General features: G+C 32.8%; 1 protein-coding gene across 1 annotated transcript; it reads right to left on the bottom strand.

Annotated features, from left to right (window-relative positions):
• Positions 1–2,417: 2,417 nt before the first annotated feature.
• Positions 2,418–5,902, bottom strand: LOC105828402 (T-complex protein 1 subunit epsilon). Its single transcript, XM_012666710.3, has 7 exons — positions 5,641–5,902; positions 4,643–5,067; positions 4,355–4,547; positions 3,999–4,268; positions 3,459–3,644; positions 2,902–3,220; positions 2,418–2,825 (listed from the first exon to the last, which is right to left on the bottom strand). The coding sequence occupies exons 1-7, from the start codon at positions 5,746–5,748 to the stop codon at positions 2,695–2,697; spliced, it is 1,632 nt and encodes a 543-aa protein (XP_012522164.1). The 5' UTR covers positions 5,749–5,902; the 3' UTR covers positions 2,418–2,694.
• Between the last annotated feature and the right edge of the window lie 18,651 nt (positions 5,903–24,553).

A 24,553-nucleotide genomic window follows, 5' to 3' on the forward strand; every position in this document is an offset into this window, starting at 1 on the left:
AGGTGTTTTCATCCATCAGCACCTCTATGTGTACAAAATGTACACATTAAACTATGTAGTCAAATATCTATGAATCCCGTAGGTAATGTGTATGACTTTGGATCTCTTCTATGCTATGTCCACGTTTATATAATGGTTATGTTTGTTTCATGCTATACCCGTAAATTTTACAATTATATGCATTCATATTTTAAATCTGTTTAATGCAAATGTGCATAATCGTGTTCTATAAATGTGCAATACCACATATACATGATATAAACTCAATTAATTGATTTGATAAAAATTCACTCACCAATTGCTGTCGCTGCTCCTGCTGCTGATGCTGATGCTGATGCTGATGCTGATGCTGATGCTGCTGCTGCTACTGCTACTGCTACTGCTACATTCCTTTTCTGGAATACCAAGTCGCTCCATGGATATCGCTTTCTGCTGACATCATCCTGCTATTCTCGAACCGTACATTAATAACGATCGCCCGATACTTTATTCGGCACTCCCGATATTACGGATAATATATCACACACGAGTAAAACGTAAACCGTGCGCGAGAATTTCACTTGGCGCGACCGTTACATTTGAAAAAATACGTGAAAAGGACGGCTCGTCTGATTGGCGGCGAAAATCAACACGAAAGTGGCGTGACGTCGCGTAACTTCGTGGAAACGCAGGCCGAGGAAAGCGGTTGAATGAAAATTACGCGCCGAGATACAACGAACGGAGACAAATTCGTTTCGAGAATTTCGTATACTTGCACGACGACTAGTAGCACTTCACTTAATTGGCACTCGGGATATTCCTACCGAACGTATCCCCTTCAAGCAAACACTTTGCTCGAACGCACACGCGAACACTTTACTCGAGACCGAAGGCAAACGCACGATGCCGCGCATTACAAATGAATACGACTTCTGATATGTACGATCTCACATGACTCGCGGGTTGTCTGTTAGCGCGACGACACTTTCAACACAACACCGTACCTGCGCATAATGAATTCTGAAGACGCGAGACACGCACGGAGTCGACAGAACGTCCGATGCGCCCGACCGGCGCTGGAGCGCGGAGCAACATGGCGGCAGCAGCGTACGGGGCGTACGTGACCGCTGGCAGGCAGACTCGGCGGTACTCGGCGCTAGTCGGCGCCACTCGGCGTAGCTAGGCACGTACGCCACTTCAGCGCCGGTCAGACGTTCTGTCGACTCCGTGCATGTCTCGCGTATTCAGAATTGAATTGTGCGGTGTTGTGCAGATACTATGTTGTGTTGAGAGTGCCGTCGTGCTAGCAAACGATACGCGAGCCATGTGAGATCATACGTAGCAGAGTATTCATTTGTAAAGTGCGGCATCGTGCGTTTGCCTTCGTTTTCGAGTGAAGTGTTCGCGTGCGCGTTCGAGCAAAGTGTTTGCTCGAAGGGGATACGTTCGGTAGAATATCGCGAGTGCCAATTAAGTGAAGTGCTACTAGTCGTGCGAGCATACGAAATTCTCGCGCGAAAATCAGACGAGCCGTACTTTTCACGTATTTTTTCAAATGTAACGGTCGCGCCAAGTGAAATTCTCACGCGCGGTTTACGTTTTACTCGTGTGTGATATATTATCTGTAATATCGGGAGTGCCGAATAAAGTATCGGGCGATCGTTATTAATGTGCGGTTCGAGAATAGCAGGACAATGTCAGCAGAAAGCGGCGACATGGAGCGACTCAGTATTCCGGAAAAGAAATGTAGCAGTAGCAGCAGCAGCATCAACAGCAGGAGCAGCAGCAGCATCAACAGCAGGTGCAGCAGCAGCATCAACAGCACGAGCAGCAGCAGCATCAACAGCAGGAGCAGCAGCAGCATCAACAGCAGGAGCAGCAGCAGCATCAACAGCAGGAGCAGCAACAGCAATCGGTGAGTAAATTTTTATCAAATCAATTAATTGAATTTGTATCATGTATATGTGGTATTGCACATTTATAGAACACGATTATGCACATTTGCATAAAACAGATTTAAAATATGAATGCATATAATTGTAAAATTTACGGGTACAGCATGAAACAGAACCAAATAAACGTGAACATAACATAGAAGAGACCCAAAAAGTCATGCACATTACCTACGGGATTTATAGATATTTGACTACGTAGTTCAATGTGCACATTTTGTGCACATAGAGACGCTGATGGATGAAAACACCTAAAACAACGCGAGGACCGCTCTCAGGTTCCTCTCTGGTTATAGAAATGGAAAAAAAAAATTAAATAAATTGAAGGCAACATATGAGCAATATAAATTACATTACAATCTAAAAGAACGAAAGCTTTTAATCAAGAATATAAGTTTTTTCTAATATTTCCTCGTACGAAAAACCATTATAAAAGCACCATATCAGAACTTGTTTTATTGATTTCCGATTAAAATAATTAAATCTGCTATATAAAAAAATTTAATATATTTTCTTTTGAAAGAGGTATAGCAAATACAAACGTGCCTGTAAATCAGATATCACTTGATCATATTACTTTATACTGATATACAAGAGATAATGTATCTCAATATATATTGTACAAATTGTAGCAAAAGAGACGTGAAACAATTTTCAATTCAACTAATTGAAGCTCTGAATTATTACAAATCTAAAAATAAACGCAACACATAGATATCAATTGGAACATTTAATATAATAAAACATAATTAAACTTAAATTTTTAAATATCGCCGTGGTCGTGAGGTGAGCGTATATCATCAATTTTCAGGATCATCTTCACAAGTTGCGTAGCCAATAAAATTTGTTGCGTCTTGCTCGTCAATGTCTCGATGACATTCTGTTTCTTCATATCTGTAACAATTCGTGATAATTTCATGATTAACGTATATAAAACGGTATACAATACGGTATAGCGATTGAAACTTACTCGCTGTGCCTCGATTTAAGCAATCGATACCAAGAGCAGGATTTTTTTCGGCTAACTGACGCGCTTTAATTTCCGCTATAGTATCAACCGGAGAAAGGCCTGAATTTTCCGCGAGCGCCATGGGAACGCTCTCTAAAGCTTCAGCAAAGGCACGGAAGGCATACTGTTCCAAAGTTCTGATTTTATCAGCCTGCGCCATGCATGCCAGCGCGCAAGAAATTTCCGCCGCCCCTCCACCATAAAGAATCCTATTGTCTTTCACTACATTACGTACAGTGCATAATGCGTCATGTAACGATCGTTTCGCTTCTTCGATAATCTATAAAAACAAAAACAATACGTATTTTACATTATGAATTCTGAGAATTATTTAAATAACACAAATGAATGTTGCATCACAAAAAAATAAGTTCAATTAATACAGAACATTGAATATTTTGTATAATTGCAATGCACTACTATTGCAAGGTGTCTGGTCAGTTATGTACATTTAAATGAGTACTACTGAAATTCTCCTTGCATGGAAGTTATTTTTATACATAGCTGTCGTTACGTACCATCTTGTTGCCGCCGCGAATAAAGATTGTCACAGCACGAGAGTTTTGGCATTCCTCGATGACTAGCATTCGATCCTTCGTTGTGCCGAACGTCAATTCCCTGACAACACCAGCATGACCAAGTTTCCCTGGCGTCAATTCCTCGAAGCGAGGTACAATGCGTCCACCGGTCGCAATAGCAATAAGCTGAAAAAAAAGGATTGATTCCTTCATGTATATTTTACACAAACACATGATACAAAACAAAAAATATCGCTATTATTTCAGATCTCATAATCTTTGAATCATTGGAGCCAACCTCGAGAGTCAGATCACCGACTTAACTGGTTTTCAAAGTTTTTATCTTTTCGAAAGTTAATTTAACATCAACTTACGAGAGAAAACCAATACTTCTAAAACTAAGATAAGCCAGTTCCCTGAACTCTCGCTTCTCCTCTGGCACGTTTTCTCATCATTAAAACAAGTTAATAATTGTTACAAAAGTAATTAAAATTAATGAAAAAAATTAAAGAGAAATGCAATTACAAAGAGACTACGCACTTCAATCTCTGGACCGCCGACCCATCTAACTGCAGGCAAGTTATTCTGCAGCAGGAGATGATTAGCTTCATCATCAAAGCCCCACTGACAAATAGCCAATGTCGTGCCGGCAGCTTTGACTTGCTTCACCATTTCCGTAAACTTCTCGCGCTCGTAATCGCGTAAGGCTCTGTAGTCATCGACCGACGTGACGTCCAACTTGTGTTTTGTTTTGGGTTTTGGTGGTTCAAACGGACATGTCAAGATGGCCAGCTTGACGTTTTCTAATCTCTGTAACATTATGTGGACGTTAAAATAATATGCAACTTGTTTGTCATAAAGAAAAAATCCAATGTGAGACACTATCCAAACCTTACCTTCGGCATTTGTGGATGACTGAAGTCCTTGTCGACAACAACACCACGTACCAAGACAGTATCTTCCAACCTCCCACCAACCTTTCCTTCTATCTTGATTAGTTCAAAATTAGCGTCGCGAGTTACAGGATCCATAACTGCCAATACAGCTTGGACAGCAATTTCCGCCATCTGTCTGTGATGTTTATTAACACTATAACAGATAAACGTACAAAACGTATGTTAGAAAAACTAAATATAGAAAAACATCGCAAATAAAATTTAAAAACAATGAAAATATTTTATTACATTTTTGAACCTAACGAGGTCATAGCTATGTCAATATAAGGCTCCAAATTTTTTGGGGTTCCCTTAAAATCTTCCGTTATAGTTCTGAGATGCTCAGTCGCACACTTGGCTGCCAATTCAAAACCATCAGCAATTCTGATTGGATGAATTCCCTTGTCCAACAACTGTTCAGCTTGTTCCAGAAGTGCACCAGCCAATACGACTACTCCTGTAGTTCCATCACCAATCTCGTCGTCTTGAGAATTTGACAGTTGCACCATCAGTTTGGCAATTTCGTGGTCTACATCCATATTCTTTAAGATTGTCGCGCCGTCATTGGTTACAGTGACATCTCCATCTGAGCTCACCATCAGTTTGTCCAATCCCTTAGGCCCCAAAGATGTTTTTAGAATGTTTGCCACATTGCGTGCTGCCAGAATATGCGACTGTAAAAAAATATAGAAAAATATATATATATATATTTAAGATCCAAATTCTTGCTGCACATATCTTTTGCCTCGTTATTTAATAAATTAATTTTACAATTTAAATTTTAAAATGCAATTTCCTTCAAATTTAAAATTAAAATGGTGAAAACAAATATCTCATGAAATCCAACAGGCTAAAGCTATGGATTGCCTTATATGGTCACGAAAGAATTCAAGGTCCTCTGAAAAGAAAGATACATTTTAACTGAGATACGTTAATATCTGGACTACTGTACCCAAATTACAAGTCAAAATCTCGAGAAACGAGAGTGTTAAGTCGGCTCTATACTGAATGTCGGTCTGGCCTAAATATTTTATCCGACACATCGCCAAGCCCTGAAATACCGCCATCACACCGCCATTATCGCACGTGGTCGAAGGTCTTTCGAGTGTAGTCCGGAGTAATCGCAAGATTCTCGGAGGCGCGACGACGAGACGTCGATACCCGCACGTCATCCGCAGAAGAGATCCTACGGGATGGCGCCGGAAGCAAGCCGGGTTGAATAAAAGCGAGACTCGTCGTCATCTCACCTTAATCGCGTCGTGACCGGTGAGGCGTCGCTGCTTCTCCTGGTCACGGATGATGATGAAGGGCCGGCCGTACTCGTCGAACGCCACCGTTCCCGGTATAGCGGTCATCTTGCCGAATCGGCGAGACTCAAAACGGCTCGATTATTTCCAAACGAGACGGTTAATCTTGATGACGCCAATGATGATTCTTCCGATGATCGTCCTCACCACGATAACCGCCACTCGCGACGATCGATGCGACCGGAACAACGTCGTGAATGGAGTCAATGGAGGAGCTGATCTTGCGCATGCGTCGCTGCGCGAGCGCTGTTAACGCTCGTCATCTCGTATTCTCGTGTCGATAAAATCGGCGTATCGAAAAATATGTAGATGTGGTTTGAGTCTGCGCTAAATGCTACGGTTATTTTATGGGCTCGGTCACAAACTTTTGCATAACACGTTATGCATAAACGCATAAAGAGAATTAATCAGAGGTCTTTATTTCTATCCTGGGAAGATAAATACCTGATGATTGATTGATTCTCTCTTATGCGTCATGCAAAGTGTGTGCGCCGGCCTTATGCATAAATTATAAATAAATAATTTACATTATCAATGGCATAGTCAGAGGAAGGTTATGGGAGCTGCTTGCGTTTCCCTATCAGCATTTCAAATTAATAACTACGTCTCAATAAAAAATAACTAAGTCTCAATAAAAAATGAATATTTGCTAAGGGAATCTAAAACTTTAAATTTCAAAGTTGCCTTTCGCGATAAAGTTTTGTGTAATAATTTCTTTACATAAAAATTAAATTTTTTTGTTAGTAACATAAAATTGTCCTTTGCTGTCTTCATTTTTGTAAATATTTTGACTGCGTAAAAGAATTTGGAGTTCTGTAAATTCATAGATATTTTCCTTTTTAAAAAAGGGCATGGCATCGATACTCGCATCTCTCGAAGTATTGTTGTCGCTTTTCCGCGATGCCGATTAAACGTGTGTGAAGTTAGCATCTCAAAGTTTAGTATCTCATAAAAATACTGCAGAATTACTTGCATCCAGCATAGTTCTACAGTTCTACAGTTCTCGATAGGTATCAACAATAGTTCCGTTGAATTATCATTTTAATTAAAATTTTATAAATGAGATGCTAACTTCCAAAATCACATAATAGCATCTCACCGTATTTCGAATATACGACCACATAGAAGACTAAATCTATAGAGTCATATCATTTAGAGACGTTCTATCAATAGTTCTGATGATTAAATTAATGAAAAAATAATTTTTGTTACAAAACATACGTATATATGCGTGTACGTCTGCGCACGTGGATTTGGTGTAACTGGCATCGCAGATAGACAAAATTAATTAATTTAAAAATTTTAAAAGTATTTTTCAACAACTATCTAGATGGGAAACTTATATTTATAGGTCTAGACATGAGATACTGGTTGAATATTGATAGTTCTGTTTTTTTTAACGCAGTTCCCATATAGATACGGACGCGTACAATAGTTTTTTAAAAAGTTACGGTGTTATAATTTATTAAAACATTTTTTAAACAATTATTTTGCCCGGAAAACTTGAATTTTGAAGGCTACACGTGAAGTGCTAATAGAATATCGACAGATTTATTTATTATAACGCAGTTTTCATATAGTTCGAAGCGCGTACAATATGTTTTTATAAAGTTCAGGCGTATTATTAATTAAAACATTTTTTAAACATTTATTTTGCCCGAAAAACATGAATTTTTAAGGCTGGACCTAAGGTGCTAATCGAATATCGACAGATCTATTTATTTTAACGTAATTCTCATATAGTTCGGGACGCGTACAATATGTTTCTATAAAGTTCAGGTGATATAATTAATTAGAACATTTTTTAAACAATTATTTTGCCCGAAAAACTTGAATTTCTAAGGCTACACGTCAAGTGCTAATCGAATATCGACAGATCTATTTATTTTAACGTAATTCTCATATCGTTCGGGATGCGTACAATATGTTTCTATAAAGTTCAGTTGATATAATTAATTAGAACATTTTTTAAACAATTATTTTTCCTGAAAAACTTGAATTTCTAAGGCTGCACGTCAAGTGCTAATCGAATATCGACAGATCTATTTATTTTAACGTAATTCTCATATAGTTCGGGACGCGTACAATATGTTTCTATAAAGTTCAGGTGATATAATTAATTAGAACATTTTTTAAACAATTATTTTGCCCGAAAAACTTGAATTTTTAAGGCTACACGTCAAGTGCTAATCGAATATCGACAGATCTATTTATTTTAACGTTATTCTCATATAGTTCGGGACGCGTACAATATGTTTCTATAAAGTTCAGTTGATATAATTAATTAGAACATTTTTTAAACAATTATTTTTCCTGAAAAACTTGAATTTCTAAGGCTGCACGTCAAGTGCTAATCGAATATCGACAGATTTATTTATTTTAACGTAATTCTCATATAGTTCGGGACGCGTACAATATGTTTCTATAAAGTTCAGGTGATATAATTAATTAAAACATTTTTTAAACAATTATTTTGCCCGAAATACTTGAATTTTTAAGGCTACACGTCAAGTGCTAATCGAATATCGACAGATCTATTTATTTTAACGTTATTCTCATATAGTTCGGGACACGTACAATATGTTTCTATAAAGTTCAGGTGATATAATTAATTAAAACATTTTTTAAACAATTATTTTGCCCAAAAAACTTGAATTTCTAAGGCTACACGTCAAGTGCTAATCGAATATCGACAGATCTATTTATTTTAACGTAATTCTCATATAGTTCGGGACGCGTACAATATGTTTCTATAAAGTTCAATTGATATAATTAGTTAGAACATTTTTTAAACAATTATTTTTCCTGAAAAACTTGAATTTCTAAGGCTACACGTCAAGTGCTAATCGAATATCGACAGATCTATTTATTTTAACGTAATTCTCATATAGTTCGGGACGCGTACAATATGTTTCTATAAAGTTCAGTTGATATAATTAGTTAGAACATTTTTTAAACAATTATTTTTCCTGAAAAACTTGAATTTCTAAGGCTACACGTCAAGTGCTAATCGAATATCGACAGATCTATTTATTTTAACGTAATTCTCATATAGTTCGGGACGCGTACAATATGTTTCTATAAAGTTCAGGTAATATAATTAACTAAAACATTTTTTAAACAATTATTTTGCCCGAAAAACTTGAATTTCTAAGGCTGCACGTCAAGTGCTAATCGAATATCGACAGATTTATTTATTTTAATGTAATTCTCATATAGTTCGGGACGCGTACAATATGTTTCTATAAAGTTCAGTTGATATAATTAATTAGAACATTTTTTAAACAATTATTTTTCCTGAAAAACTTGAATTTCTAAGGCTACACGTCAAGTGCTAATCGAATATCGACAGATCTATTTATTTTAACGTAATTCTCATATAGTTCGGGACGCGTACAATATGTTTCTATAAAGTTCAGTTGATATAATTAGTTAGAACATTTTTTAAACAATTATTTTTCCTGAAAAACTTGAATTTCTAAGGCTACACGTCAAGTGCTAATCGAATATCGACAGATCTATTTATTTTAACGTAATTCTCATATAGTTCGGGACGCGTACAATATGTTTCTATAAAGTTCAGGTAATATAATTAACTAAAACATTTTTTAAACAATTATTTTGCCCGAAAAACTTGAATTTCTAAGGCTGCACGTCAAGTGCTAATCGAATATCGACAGATTTATTTATTTTAATGTAATTCTCATATAGTTCGGGACGCGTACAATATGTTTCTATAAAGTTCAGTTGATATAATTAATTAGAACATTTTTTAAACAATTATTTTTCCTGAAAAACTTGAATTTCTAAGGCTACACGTCAAGTGCTAATCGAATATCGACAGATCTATTTATTTTAACGTAATTCTCATATAGTTCGGGACGCGTACAATATGTTTCTATAAAGTTCAGTTGATATAATTAGTTAGAACATTTTTTAAACAATTATTTTTCCTGAAAAACTTGAATTTCTAAGGCTACACGTCAAGTGCTAATCGAATATCGACAGATCTATTTATTTTAACGTAATTCTCATATAGTTCGGGACGCGTACAATATGTTTCTATAAAGTTCAGGTGATATAATTAACTAAAACATTTTTTAAACAATTATTTTGCCCGAAAAACTTGAATTTCTAAGGCTGCACGTCAAGTGCTAATCGAATATCGACAGATTTATTTATTTTAATGTAATTCTCATATAGTTCGGGACGCGTACAATATGTTTCTATAAAGTTCAGTTGATATAATTAATTAGAACATTTTTTAAACAATTATTTTTCCTGAAAAACTTGAATTTCTAAGGCTGCACGTCAAGTGCTAATCGAATATCGACAGATTTATTTATTTTAACGTAATTCTCATATAGTTCGGGACGCGTACAATATGTTTCTATAAAGTTCAGGTGATATAATTAATTAAAACATTTTTTAAACAATTATTTTGCCCGAAATACTTGAATTTTTAAGGCTACACGTCAAGTGCTAATCGAATATCGACAGATCTATTTATTTTAACGTTATTCTCATATAGTTCGGGACACGTACAATATGTTTCTATAAAGTTCAGGTGATATAATTAATTAAAACATTTTTTAAACAATTATTTTGCCCAAAAAACTTGAATTTCTAAGGCTACACGTCAAGTGCTAATCGAATATCGACAGATCTATTTATTTTAACGTAATTCTCATATAGTTCGGGACGCGTACAATATGTTTCTATAAAGTTCAATTGATATAATTAGTTAGAACATTTTTTAAACAATTATTTTTCCTGAAAAACTTGAATTTCTAAGGCTACACGTCAAGTGCTAATCGAATATCGACAGATCTATTTATTTTAACGTAATTCTCATATAGTTCGGGACGCGTACAATATGTTTCTATAAAGTTCAGTTGATATAATTAGTTAGAACATTTTTTAAACAATTATTTTTCCTGAAAAACTTGAATTTCTAAGGCTACACGTCAAGTGCTAATCGAATATCGACAGATCTATTTATTTTAACGTAATTCTCATATAGTTCGGGACGCGTACAATATGTTTCTATAAAGTTCAGGTAATATAATTAACTAAAACATTTTTTAAACAATTATTTTGCCCGAAAAACTTGAATTTCTAAGGCTGCACGTCAAGTGCTAATCGAATATCGACAGATTTATTTATTTTAATGTAATTCTCATATAGTTCGGGACGCGTACAATATGTTTCTATAAAGTTCAGTTGATATAATTAATTAGAACATTTTTTAAACAATTATTTTTCCTGAAAAACTTGAATTTCTAAGGCTACACGTCAAGTGCTAATCGAATATCGACAGATCTATTTATTTTAACGTAATTCTCATATAGTTCGGGACGCGTACAATATGTTTCTATAAAGTTCAGTTGATATAATTAGTTAGAACATTTTTTAAACAATTATTTTTCCTGAAAAACTTGAATTTCTAAGGCTACACGTCAAGTGCTAATCGAATATCGACAGATCTATTTATTTTAACGTAATTCTCATATAGTTCGGGACGCGTACAATATGTTTCTATAAAGTTCAGGTAATATAATTAACTAAAACATTTTTTAAACAATTATTTTGCCCGAAAAACTTGAATTTCTAAGGCTGCACGTCAAGTGCTAATCGAATATCGACAGATTTATTTATTTTAATGTAATTCTCATATAGTTCGGGACGCGTACAATATGTTTCTATAAAGTTCAGTTGATATAATTAATTAGAACATTTTTTAAACAATTATTTTTCCTGAAAAACTTGAATTTCTAAGGCTACACGTCAAGTGCTAATCGAATATCGACAGATCTATTTATTTTAACGTAATTCTCATATAGTTCGGGACGCGTACAATATGTTTCTATAAAGTTCAGTTGATATAATTAGTTAGAACATTTTTTAAACAATTATTTTTCCTGAAAAACTTGAATTTCTAAGGCTACACGTCAAGTGCTAATCGAATATTGACAGATCTATTTATTTTAACGTAATTCTCATATAGTTCGGGACGCGTACAATATGTTTCTATAAAGTTCAGGTGATATAATTAACTATAACATTTTTTAAACAATTATTTTGCCCGAAAAACTTGAATTTCTAAGGCTGCACGTCAAGTGCTAATCGAATATCGACAGATTTATTTATTTTAATGTAATTCTCATATAGTTCGGGACGCGTACAATATGTTTCTATAAAGTTCAGTTGATATAATTAATTAGAACATTTTTTAAACAATTATTTTTCCTGAAAAACTTGAATTTCTAAGGCTACACGTCAAGTGCTAATCGAATATCGACAGATCTATTTATTTTAACGTAATTCTCATATAGTTCGGGACGCGTACAATATGTTTCTATAAAGTTCAGGTGATATAATTAACTAAAACATTTTTTAAACAATTATTTTGCCCGAAATACTTGAATTTTTAAGGCTACACGTCAAGTGCTAATCGAATATCGACAGATCTATTTATTTTAACGTAATTCTCATATAGTTTGGGACGCGTACAATATGTTTCTATAAAGTTCAGTTGATATAATTAGTTAGAACATTTTTTAAACAATTATTTTTCCTGAAAAACTTGAATTTCTAAGGCTACACGTCAAGTGCTAATCGAATATCGACAGATCTATTTATTTTAACGTAATTCTCATATAGTTCGGGACGCGTACAATATGTTTCTATAAAGTTCAGGTGATATAATTAACTAAAACATTTTTTAAACAATTATTTTGCCCGGAAAACTTGAATTTCTAAGGCTGCACGTCAAGTGCTAATCGAATATCGACAGATTTATTTATTTTAATGTAATTCTCATATAGTTCGGGACGCGTACAATATGTTTCTATAAAGTTCAGTTGATATAATTAATTAGAACATTTTTTAAACAATTATTTTTCCTGAAAAACTTGAATTTCTAAGGCTACACGTCAAGTGCTAATCGAATATCGACAGATCTATTTATTTTAACGTAATTCTCATATAGTTCGGGACGCGTACAATATGTTTCTATAAAGTTCAGGTAATATAATTAACTAAAACATTTTTTAAACAATTATTTTGCCCGAAAAACTTGAATTTCTAAGGCTGCACGTCAAGTGCTAATCGAATATCGACAGATTTATTTATTTTAATGTAATTCTCATATAGTTCGGGACGCGTACAATATGTTTCTATAAAGTTCAGTTGATATAATTAATTAGAACATTTTTTAAACAATTATTTTTCCTGAAAAACTTGAATTTCTAAGGCTACACGTCAAGTGCTAATCGAATATCGACAGATCTATTTATTTTAACGTAATTCTCATATAGTTCGGGACGCGTACAATATGTTTCTATAAAGTTCAGTTGATATAATTAGTTAGAACATTTTTTAAACAATTATTTTTCCTGAAAAACTTGAATTTCTAAGGCTACACGTCAAGTGCTAATCGAATATCGACAGATCTATTTATTTTAACGTAATTCTCATATAGTTCGGGACGCGTACAATATGTTTCTATAAAGTTCAGGTGATATAATTAACTAAAACATTTTTTAAACAATTATTTTGCCCGAAAAACTTGAATTTCTAAGGCTGCACGTCAAGTGCTAATCGAATATCGACAGATTTATTTATTTTAATGTAATTCTCATATAGTTCGGGACGCGTACAATATGTTTCTATAAAGTTCAGTTGATATAATTAATTAGAACATTTTTTAAACAATTATTTTTCCTGAAAAACTTGAATTTCTAAGGCTACACGTCAAGTGCTAATCGAATATCGACAGATCTATTTATTTTAACGTAATTCTCATATAGTTCGGGACGCGTACAATATGTTTCTATAAAGTTCAGGTGATATAATTAACTAAAACATTTTTTAAACAATTATTTTGCCCGAAATACTTGAATTTTTAAGGCTACACGTCAAGTGCTAATCGAATATCGACAGATCTATTTATTTTAACGTAATTCTCATATAGTTCGGGACGCGTACAATATGTTTCTATAAAGTTCAGTTGATATAATTAGTTAGAACATTTTTTAAACAATTATTTTTCCTGAAAAACTTGAATTTCTAAGGCTACACGTCAAGTGCTAATCGAATATCGACAGATCTATTTATTTTAACGTAATTCTCATATAGTTCGGGACGCGTACAATATGTTTCTATAAAGTTCAGGTAATATAATTAACTAAAACATTTTTTAAACAATTATTTTGCCCGAAAAACTTGAATTTCTAAGGCTGCACGTCAAGTGCTAATCGAATATCGACAGATTTATTTATTTTAATGTAATTCTCATATAGTTCGGGACGCGTACAATATGTTTCTATAAAGTTCAGTTGATATAATTAATTAGAACATTTTTTAAACAATTATTTTTCCTGAAAAACTTGAATTTCTAAGGCTACACGTCAAGTGCTAATCGAATATCGACAGATCTATTTATTTTAACGTAATTCTCATATAGTTCGGGACGCGTACAATATGTTTCTATAAAGTTCAGTTGATATAATTAGTTAGAACATTTTTTAAACAATTATTTTTCCTGAAAAACTTGAATTTCTAAGGCTACACGTCAAGTGCTAATCGAATATCGACAGATCTATTTATTTTAACGTAATTCTCATATAGTTCGGGACGCGTACAATATGTTTCTATAAAGTTCAGGTAATATAATTAACTAAAACATTTTTTAAACAATTATTTTGCCCAAAAAACTTGAATTTCTAAGGCTACACGTCAAGTGCTAATCGAATATCGACAGATCTATTTATTTTAACGTAATTCTCATATAGTTCGGGACGCGTACAATATGTTTCTATAAAGTTCAGTTGATATAATTAGTTAGAACATTTTTTAAACAATTATTTTTCCCGAAAAACTTGAATTTCTAAGGCTACACGTCAAGTGCTAATCGAATATCGACAGATCTATTTATTTTAACGTAATTCTCATATAGTTCGGGACGCGTACAATATGTTTCTATAAAGTTCAGTTGATATAATTAGTTAGAACATTTTTTAAACAATTATTTTTCCTGAAAAACTTGAATTTCTAAGGCTACACGTCAAGTGCTAATCGAATATCGACAGATCTATTTATTTTAACGTAATTCTCATATAGTTCGGGACGCGTACAATATGTTTCTATAAAGTTCAGGTAATATAATTAACTAAAACATTTTTTAAACAATTATTTTGCCCAAAAAACTTGAATTTCTAAGGCTACACGTCAAGTGCTAATCGAATATCGACAGATCTATTTATTTTAACGTAATTCTCATATAGTTCGGGACGCGTACAATATGTTTCTATAAAGTTCAGTTGATATAATTAGTTAGAACATTTTTTAAACAATTATTTTTCCTGAAAAACTTGAATTTCTAAGGCTACACGTCAAGTGCTAATCGAATATCGACAGATCTATTTATTTTAACGTAATTCTCATATAGTTCGGGACGCGTACAATATGTTTCTATAAAGTTCAGGTAATATAATTAACTAAAACATTTTTTAAACAATTATTTTGCCCGAAAAACTTGAATTTCTAAGGCTGCACGTCAAGTGCTAATCGAATATCGACAGATTTATTTATTTTAATGTAATTCTCATATAGTTCGGGACGCGTACAATATGTTTCTATAAAGTTCAGTTGATATAATTAATTAGAACATTTTTTAAACAATTATTTTTCCTGAAAAACTTGAATTTCTAAGGCTACACGTCAAGTGCTAATCGAATATCGACAGATCTATTTATTTTAACGTAATTCTCATATAGTTCGGGACGCGTACAATATGTTTCTATAAAGTTCAGTTGATATAATTAGTTAGAACATTTTTTAAACAATTATTTTTCCTGAAAAACTTGAATTTCTAAGGCTACACGTCAAGTGCTAATCGAATATCGACAGATCTATTTATTTTAACGTAATTCTCATATAGTTCGGGACGCGTACAATATGTTTCTATAAAGTTCAGGTAATATAATTAACTAAAACATTTTTTAAACAATTATTTTGCCCGAAAAACTTGAATTTCTAAGGCTGCACGTCAAGTGCTAATCGAATATCGACAGATTTATTTATTTTAATGTAATTCTCATATAGTTCGGGACGCGTACAATATGTTTCTATAAAGTTCAGTTGATATAATTAATTAGAACATTTTTTAAACAATTATTTTTCCTGAAAAACTTGAATTTCTAAGGCTACACGTCAAGTGCTAATCGAATATCGACAGATCTATTTATTTTAACGTAATTCTCATATAGTTCGGGACGCGTACAATATGTTTCTATAAAGTTCAGTTGATATAATTAGTTAGAACATTTTTTAAACAATTATTTTTCCTGAAAAACTTGAATTTCTAAGGCTACACGTCAAGTGCTAATCGAATATCGACAGATCTATTTATTTTAACGTAATTCTCATATAGTTCGGGACGCGTACAATATGTTTCTATAAAGTTCAGGTGATATAATTAACTAAAACATTTTTTAAACAATTATTTTGCCCGAAAAACTTGAATTTCTAAGGCTGCACGTCAAGTGCTAATCGAATATCGACAGATTTATTTATTTTAATGTAATTCTCATATAGTTCGGGACGCGTACAATATGTTTCTATAAAGTTCAGTTGATATAATTAATTAGAACATTTTTTAAACAATTATTTTTCCTGAAAAACTTGAATTTCTAAGGCTGCACGTCAAGTGCTAATCGAATATCGACAGATTTATTTATTTTAACGTAATTCTCATATAGTTCGGGACGCGTACAATATGTTTCTATAAAGTTCAGGTGATATAATTAATTAAAACATTTTTTAAACAATTATTTTGCCCGAAATACTTGAATTTTTAAGGCTACACGTCAAGTGCTAATCGAATATCGACAGATCTATTTATTTTAACGTTATTCTCATATAGTTCGGGACACGTACAATATGTTTCTATAAAGTTCAGGTGATATAATTAATTAAAACATTTTTTAAACAATTATTTTGCCCAAAAAACTTGAATTTCTAAGGCTACACGTCAAGTGCTAATCGAATATCGACAGATCTATTTATTTTAACGTAATTCTCATATAGTTCGGGACGCGTACAATATGTTTCTATAAAGTTCAATTGATATAATTAGTTAGAACATTTTTTAAACAATTATTTTTCCTGAAAAACTTGAATTTCTAAGGCTACACGTCAAGTGCTAATCGAATATCGACAGATCTATTTATTTTAACGTAATTCTCATATAGTTCGGGACGCGTACAATATGTTTCTATAAAGTTCAGTTGATATAATTAGTTAGAACATTTTTTAAACAATTATTTTTCCTGAAAAACTTGAATTTCTAAGGCTACACGTCAAGTGCTAATCGAATATCGACAGATCTATTTATTTTAACGTAATTCTCATATAGTTCGGGACGCGTACAATATGTTTCTATAAAGTTCAGGTAATATAATTAACTAAAACATTTTTTAAACAATTATTTTGCCCGAAAAACTTGAATTTCTAAGGCTGCACGTCAAGTGCTAATCGAATATCGACAGATTTATTTATTTTAATGTAATTCTCATATAGTTCGGGACGCGTACAATATGTTTCTATAAAGTTCAGTTGATATAATTAATTAGAACATTTTTTAAACAATTATTTTTCCTGAAAAACTTGAATTTCTAAGGCTACACGTCAAGTGCTAATCGAATATCGACAGATCTATTTATTTTAACGTAATTCTCATATAGTTCGGGACGCGTACAATATGTTTCTATAAAGTTCAGTTGATATAATTAGTTAGAACATTTTTTAAACAATTATTTTTCCTGAAAAACTTGAATTTCTAAGGCTACACGTCAAGTGCTAATCGAATATCGACAGATCTATTTATTTTAACGTAATTCTCATATAGTTCGGGACGCGTACAATATGTTTCTATAAAGTTCAGGTAATATAATTAACTAAAACATTTTTTAAACAATTATTTTGCCCGAAAAACTTGAATTTCTAAGGCTGCACGTCAAGTGCTAATCGAATATCGACAGATTTATTTATTTTAATGTAATTCTCATATAGTTCGGGACGCGTACAATATGTTTCTATAAAGTTCAGTTGATATAATTAATTAGAACATTTTTTAAACAATTATTTTTCCTGAAAAACTTGAATTTCTAAGGCTACACGTCAAGTGCTAATCGAATATCGACAGATCTATTTATTTTAACGTAATTCTCATATAGTTCGGGACGCGTACAATATGTTTCTATAAAGTTCAGTTGATATAATTAGTTAGAACATTTTTTAAACAATTATTTTTCCTGAAAAACTTGAATTTCTAAGGCTACACGTCAAGTGCTAATCGAATATTGACAGATCTATTTATTTTAACGTAATTCTCATATAGTTCGGGACGCGTACAATATGTTTCTATAAAGTTCAGGTGATATAATTAACTATAACATTTTTTAAACAATTATTTTGCCCGAAAAACTTGAATTTCTAAGGCTGCACGTCAAGTGCTAATCGAATATCGACAGATTTATTTATTTTAATGTAATTCTCATATAGTTCGGGACGCGTACAATATGTTTCTATAAAGTTCAGTTGATATAATTAATTAGAACATTTTTTAAACAATTATTTTTCCTGAAAAACTTGAATTTCTAAGGCTACACGTCAAGTGCTAATCGAATATCGACAGATCTATTTATTTTAACGTAATTCTCATATAGTTCGGGACGCGTACAATATGTTTCTATAAAGTTCAGGTGATATAATTAACTAAAACATTTTTTAAACAATTATTTTGCCCGAAATACTTGAATTTTTAAGGCTACACGTCAAGTGCTAATCGAATATCGACAGATCTATTTATTTTAACGTAATTCTCATATAGTTTGGGACGCGTACAATATGTTTCTATAAAGTTCAGTTGATATAATTAGTTAGAACATTTTTTAAACAATTATTTTTCCTGAAAAACTTGAATTTCTAAGGCTACACGTCAAGTGCTAATCGAATATCGACAGATCTATTTATTTTAACGTAATTCTCATATAGTTCGGGACGCGTACAATATGTTTCTATAAAGTTCAGGTGATATAATTAACTAAAACATTTTTTAAACAATTATTTTGCCCGGAAAACTTGAATTTCTAAGGCTGCACGTCAAGTGCTAATCGAATATCGACAGATTTATTTATTTTAATGTAATTCTCATATAGTTCGGGACGCGTACAATATGTTTCTATAAAGTTCAGTTGATATAATTAATTAGAACATTTTTTAAACAATTATTTTTCCTGAAAAACTTGAATTTCTAAGGCTACACGTCAAGTGCTAATCGAATATCGACAGATCTATTTATTTTAACGTAATTCTCATATAGTTCGGGACGCGTACAATATGTTTCTATAAAGTTCAGGTAATATAATTAACTAAAACATTTTTTAAACAATTATTTTGCCCGAAAAACTTGAATTTCTAAGGCTGCACGTCAAGTGCTAATCGAATATCGACAGATTTATTTATTTTAATGTAATTCTCATATAGTTCGGGACGCGTACAATATGTTTCTATAAAGTTCAGTTGATATAATTAATTAGAACATTTTTTAAACAATTATTTTTCCTGAAAAACTTGAATTTCTAAGGCTACACGTCAAGTGCTAATCGAATATCGACAGATCTATTTATTTTAACGTAATTCTCATATAGTTCGGGACGCGTACAATATGTTTCTATAAAGTTCAGTTGATATAATTAGTTAGAACATTTTTTAAACAATTATTTTTCCTGAAAAACTTGAATTTCTAAGGCTACACGTCAAGTGCTAATCGAATATCGACAGATCTATTTATTTTAACGTAATTCTCATATAGTTCGGGACGCGTACAATATGTTTCTATAAAGTTCAGGTGATATAATTAACTAAAACATTTTTTAAACAATTATTTTGCCCGAAAAACTTGAATTTCTAAGGCTGCACGTCAAGTGCTAATCGAATATCGACAGATTTATTTATTTTAATGTAATTCTCATATAGTTCGGGACGCGTACAATATGTTTCTATAAAGTTCAGTTGATATAATTAATTAGAACATTTTTTAAACAATTATTTTTCCTGAAAAACTTGAATTTCTAAGGCTACACGTCAAGTGCTAATCGAATATCGACAGATCTATTTATTTTAACGTAATTCTCATATAGTTCGGGACGCGTACAATATGTTTCTATAAAGTTCAGGTGATATAATTAACTAAAACATTTTTTAAACAATTATTTTGCCCGAAATACTTGAATTTTTAAGGCTACACGTCAAGTGCTAATCGAATATCGACAGATCTATTTATTTTAACGTAATTCTCATATAGTTCGGGACGCGTACAATATGTTTCTATAAAGTTCAGTTGATATAATTAGTTAGAACATTTTTTAAACAATTATTTTTCCTGAAAAACTTGAATTTCTAAGGCTACACGTCAAGTGCTAATCGAATATCGACAGATCTATTTATTTTAACGTAATTCTCATATAGTTCGGGACGCGTACAATATGTTTCTATAAAGTTCAGGTAATATAATTAACTAAAACATTTTTTAAACAATTATTTTGCCCGAAAAACTTGAATTTCTAAGGCTGCACGTCAAGTGCTAATCGAATATCGACAGATTTATTTATTTTAATGTAATTCTCATATAGTTCGGGACGCGTACAATATGTTTCTATAAAGTTCAGTTGATATAATTAATTAGAACATTTTTTAAACAATTATTTTTCCTGAAAAACTTGAATTTCTAAGGCTACACGTCAAGTGCTAATCGAATATCGACAGATCTATTTATTTTAACGTAATTCTCATATAGTTCGGGACGCGTACAATATGTTTCTATAAAGTTCAGTTGATATAATTAGTTAGAACATTTTTTAAACAATTATTTTTCCTGAAAAACTTGAATTTCTAAGGCTACACGTCAAGTGCTAATCGAATATCGACAGATCTATTTATTTTAACGTAATTCTCATATAGTTCGGGACGCGTACAATATGTTTCTATAAAGTTCAGGTAATATAATTAACTAAAACATTTTTTAAACAATTATTTTGCCCAAAAAACTTGAATTTCTAAGGCTACACGTCAAGTGCTAATCGAATATCGACAGATCTATTTATTTTAACGTAATTCTCATATAGTTCGGGACGCGTACAATATGTTTCTATAAAGTTCAGTTGATATAATTAGTTAGAACATTTTTTAAACAATTATTTTTCCCGAAAAACTTGAATTTCTAAGGCTACACGTCAAGTGCTAATCGAATATCGACAGATCTATTTATTTTAACGTAATTCTCATATAGTTCGGGACGCGTACAATATGTTTCTATAAAGTTCAGTTGATATAATTAGTTAGAACATTTTTTAAACAATTATTTTTCCTGAAAAACTTGAATTTCTAAGGCTACACGTCAAGTGCTAATCGAATATCGACAGATCTATTTATTTTAACGTAATTCTCATATAGTTCGGGACGCGTACAATATGTTTCTATAAAGTTCAGGTAATATAATTAACTAAAACATTTTTTAAACAATTATTTTGCCCAAAAAACTTGAATTTCTAAGGCTACACGTCAAGTGCTAATCGAATATCGACAGATCTATTTATTTTAACGTAATTCTCATATAGTTCGGGACGCGTACAATATGTTTCTATAAAGTTCAGTTGATATAATTAGTTAGAACATTTTTTAAACAATTATTTTTCCTGAAAAACTTGAATTTCTAAGGCTACACGTCAAGTGCTAATCGAATATCGACAGATCTATTTATTTTAACGTAATTCTCATATAGTTCGGGACGCGTACAATATGTTTCTATAAAGTTCAGGTGATATAATTAACTAAAACATTTTTTAAACAATTATTTTGCCCGAAAAACTTGAATTTCTAAGGCTACACGTCAAGTGCTAATCGAATATCGACAGATCTATTTATTTTAACATAATTCTCATATAGTTCGGGACGCGTACAATATGTTTCTATAAAGTTCAGGTGATATAATTAATTAGAACATTTTTTAAACAATTATTTTGCCCGAAAAACTTGAATTTCTAAGGCTACACGTCAAGTGCTAATCGAATATCGACAGATCTATTTATTTTAACGTAATTCTCATATAGTTCGGGACGCGTACAATATGTTTCTATAAAGTTCAGGTGATATAATTAACTAAAACATTTTTTAAACAATTATTTTGCCCGAAAAACTTGAATTTTTAAGGCTACACGTCAAGTGCTAATCGAATATCGACAGATCTATGTATTTTAACGTAATTCTCATATAGTTCGGGACGCGTACAATATGTTTCTATAAAGTTTAGGTGTTATAATTAATTAGAACATTTTTTAAACAATTATTTTTCCCGAAAAACTTGAATTTCTAAGGCTACACGTCAAATGCTAATCGAATATCGACAGATCTATTTATTTTAACGTAATTCTCATATAGTTTCGGACGCGTACAATAAGTTTCTAAGAAGTTCCGGTAATATAATTAATTAAAACATTTTTTAAACAATTATTTTACCCGAAAAACTTGAATTTTGAAAGCTGGACGTGAAGTGCTTATTGAATATCGACCGATTTATTTATTTTAACGCAGTTTTCATATAGTTCCGGACGCGTACAATAATTTTCTAAAGAGTTCGCCAGAAAGTGAAAGTTTTGAAAATTGATTAAAAATTAACAGGTAACATTACATATAATATATTATAGTTTTTGATTTATTTAAAGGGAATTAAGTATGAAGTGAAAGTATGTAAGAGTGATATTAAGAAACATGAAAATATAATATAATTACTAATTTGTGTTTAGAGAGAGAGAGGGGCGGAGGGTGGAGAGTGGGAGAGCGGGAGAGATAAAGACGAGGATTAAATAAGAAAGTAAAGTGTAAGAGTAATATTGAACAATATGAAAATAATATAATTAATATCATTAATAATATAATTAGTAATTTAGAGAGGGGGAGAAGGAGCGTGAGATAGAGAAGGGCATTAAATATGATAAAGTGTGTGAGAGTAATATTACAGAAGAAAAAAAAGTGCAATGTTCAATATAAAAATGCTAAGTGGCGCGCGCGAAGCGCGCGCATTGTTGTGTTCTAGTCTAATAAAAAATGTTGGTGATCAATTTCAGGATCTGCTTGAAATAAAAAAAATTTATGGTACAAAAATTTTTGTTTTTTTGTCGATAAAACAGATGTCTCATCCCTTTAAGCTACAAGCTATGCATATACATTGTAGACAAATCGCTGTTGTATTTAGTTCGTACAATTTTCTTTTATTCCTTTCTGGAATATAATATTTAAAAATCTAACTGTTTCAAAACGTTCAATTTCTCTAGTTAACTTTCAATTCAAAATCGTCAATCTCTTTATACCAGATATATCTAATCGGTGTTCACCATTTTCGACTTTCGGAGAAGAATCGAGTGAGTAATCGGCGAGTCGACCATTAACGATCAGATAATATAAACTTTGACACCGCGGGGCATTACCGCGATAATTAAACAAAATACTCGTCGGAGAGGTATGATGTAGGAGAAGAGGGAGGAAGGGAAGAAGCAAAACACAAGCAGGAGGAAACTGCGGAAACTATGAGAATACATTCGCGCGTTGAAATATACATCTCGTGCCGCCTCTGCTTTCCCGCACGGAGAACTTCTACTAAAAGGCTCCGGTAATGCGCGGGTTACGGCTTCAATATGCAGTAAAACTAGGATAGCCCTCACACCGCATGCCTCGCGCCCACCTAAAGCGCCCTTAACCCACCCTCTCAACCGCCGTCGCGTAACCACGGGCGTCCTGGGCGTATTCGCGCTTTCGCGATACAAAAGGGCGCAGTCTGGGAAGGCATCGCCGCCGGGGCATCCCCTCTGAGCTCGGGAAATGCGCCGGTGAATAGAGAAATAATCGCGTTGACGCGCGTATGCGCGAAAACCTGAAAGGACGTGGCGAATAAAGGGCACGAGATCGGCTTGCCGGGAAACCGTACACCGATAAAGGAATGTTAGTTTGTAGACCGTCCTCTCTTTCCTGACTTTTATGAAACGAGTTTATAGAATAAACTTCATTCTGTTAACGTTCAAACGGAAACCCATCATTCTTGTGCCTTCATTTTCGAAGAATCCTTTAACTTTACTTTACTCGCGCGGGTTTTTTAACGTAGTTACTTGCGTGATATATGTTTCTGATACCTCGCAACATTATATTTTTATTTTAATTGTTCTTTTGGATGATTTACAATTAAATAATAATTGACAATATTCTATATCCTTTAAATAAATTTTGAAATTTGTTTTTGAACAATTTGCGTTAAATATAATAAGAGAACAATTTTGGAAAATGTTGCAAATTTATTAAGCTAGAAACTGGAGCTTCTGGACATCTCATGCAAGTGATGAAGGATTAATTACACGAAGGAACGTTGCTTTTCTTCCTTTAAAATAGCACGCATGAATAGATTTCGGAAGAGAGATTTCGCGCATTTCTATTCTCAACAATGTGCGATACGTTAACTTTTTTTATCAAACGCAAAACTACAGGAATCTATTGGCGAGAAACTGGTCAAATTCCTGGTAACCGTGATAAGTAACGCGTACCACGAGGATGGTTCGAAGAAGTGACGTGACTTCGGAAATCAAACGTTCTTCCATGCACGTGCGTTCCTCTCGAGGCGATGGCGAGCGCGTGGAAAGAGCGGCCTGGCTTCTTGGAAGCAATTTCGCCGCTGGAAAAGTATAATTGCCGGTTAGGTAAACCATTGTCGGAAAGGCAGATGAACGTGGTTCGATGAGCAAAG

This window comes from Monomorium pharaonis, chromosome 2, assembly GCF_013373865.1.
Source record: "Monomorium pharaonis isolate MP-MQ-018 chromosome 2, ASM1337386v2, whole genome shotgun sequence".
Lineage (NCBI taxonomy): Eukaryota > Metazoa > Arthropoda > Insecta > Hymenoptera > Formicidae > Monomorium > Monomorium pharaonis.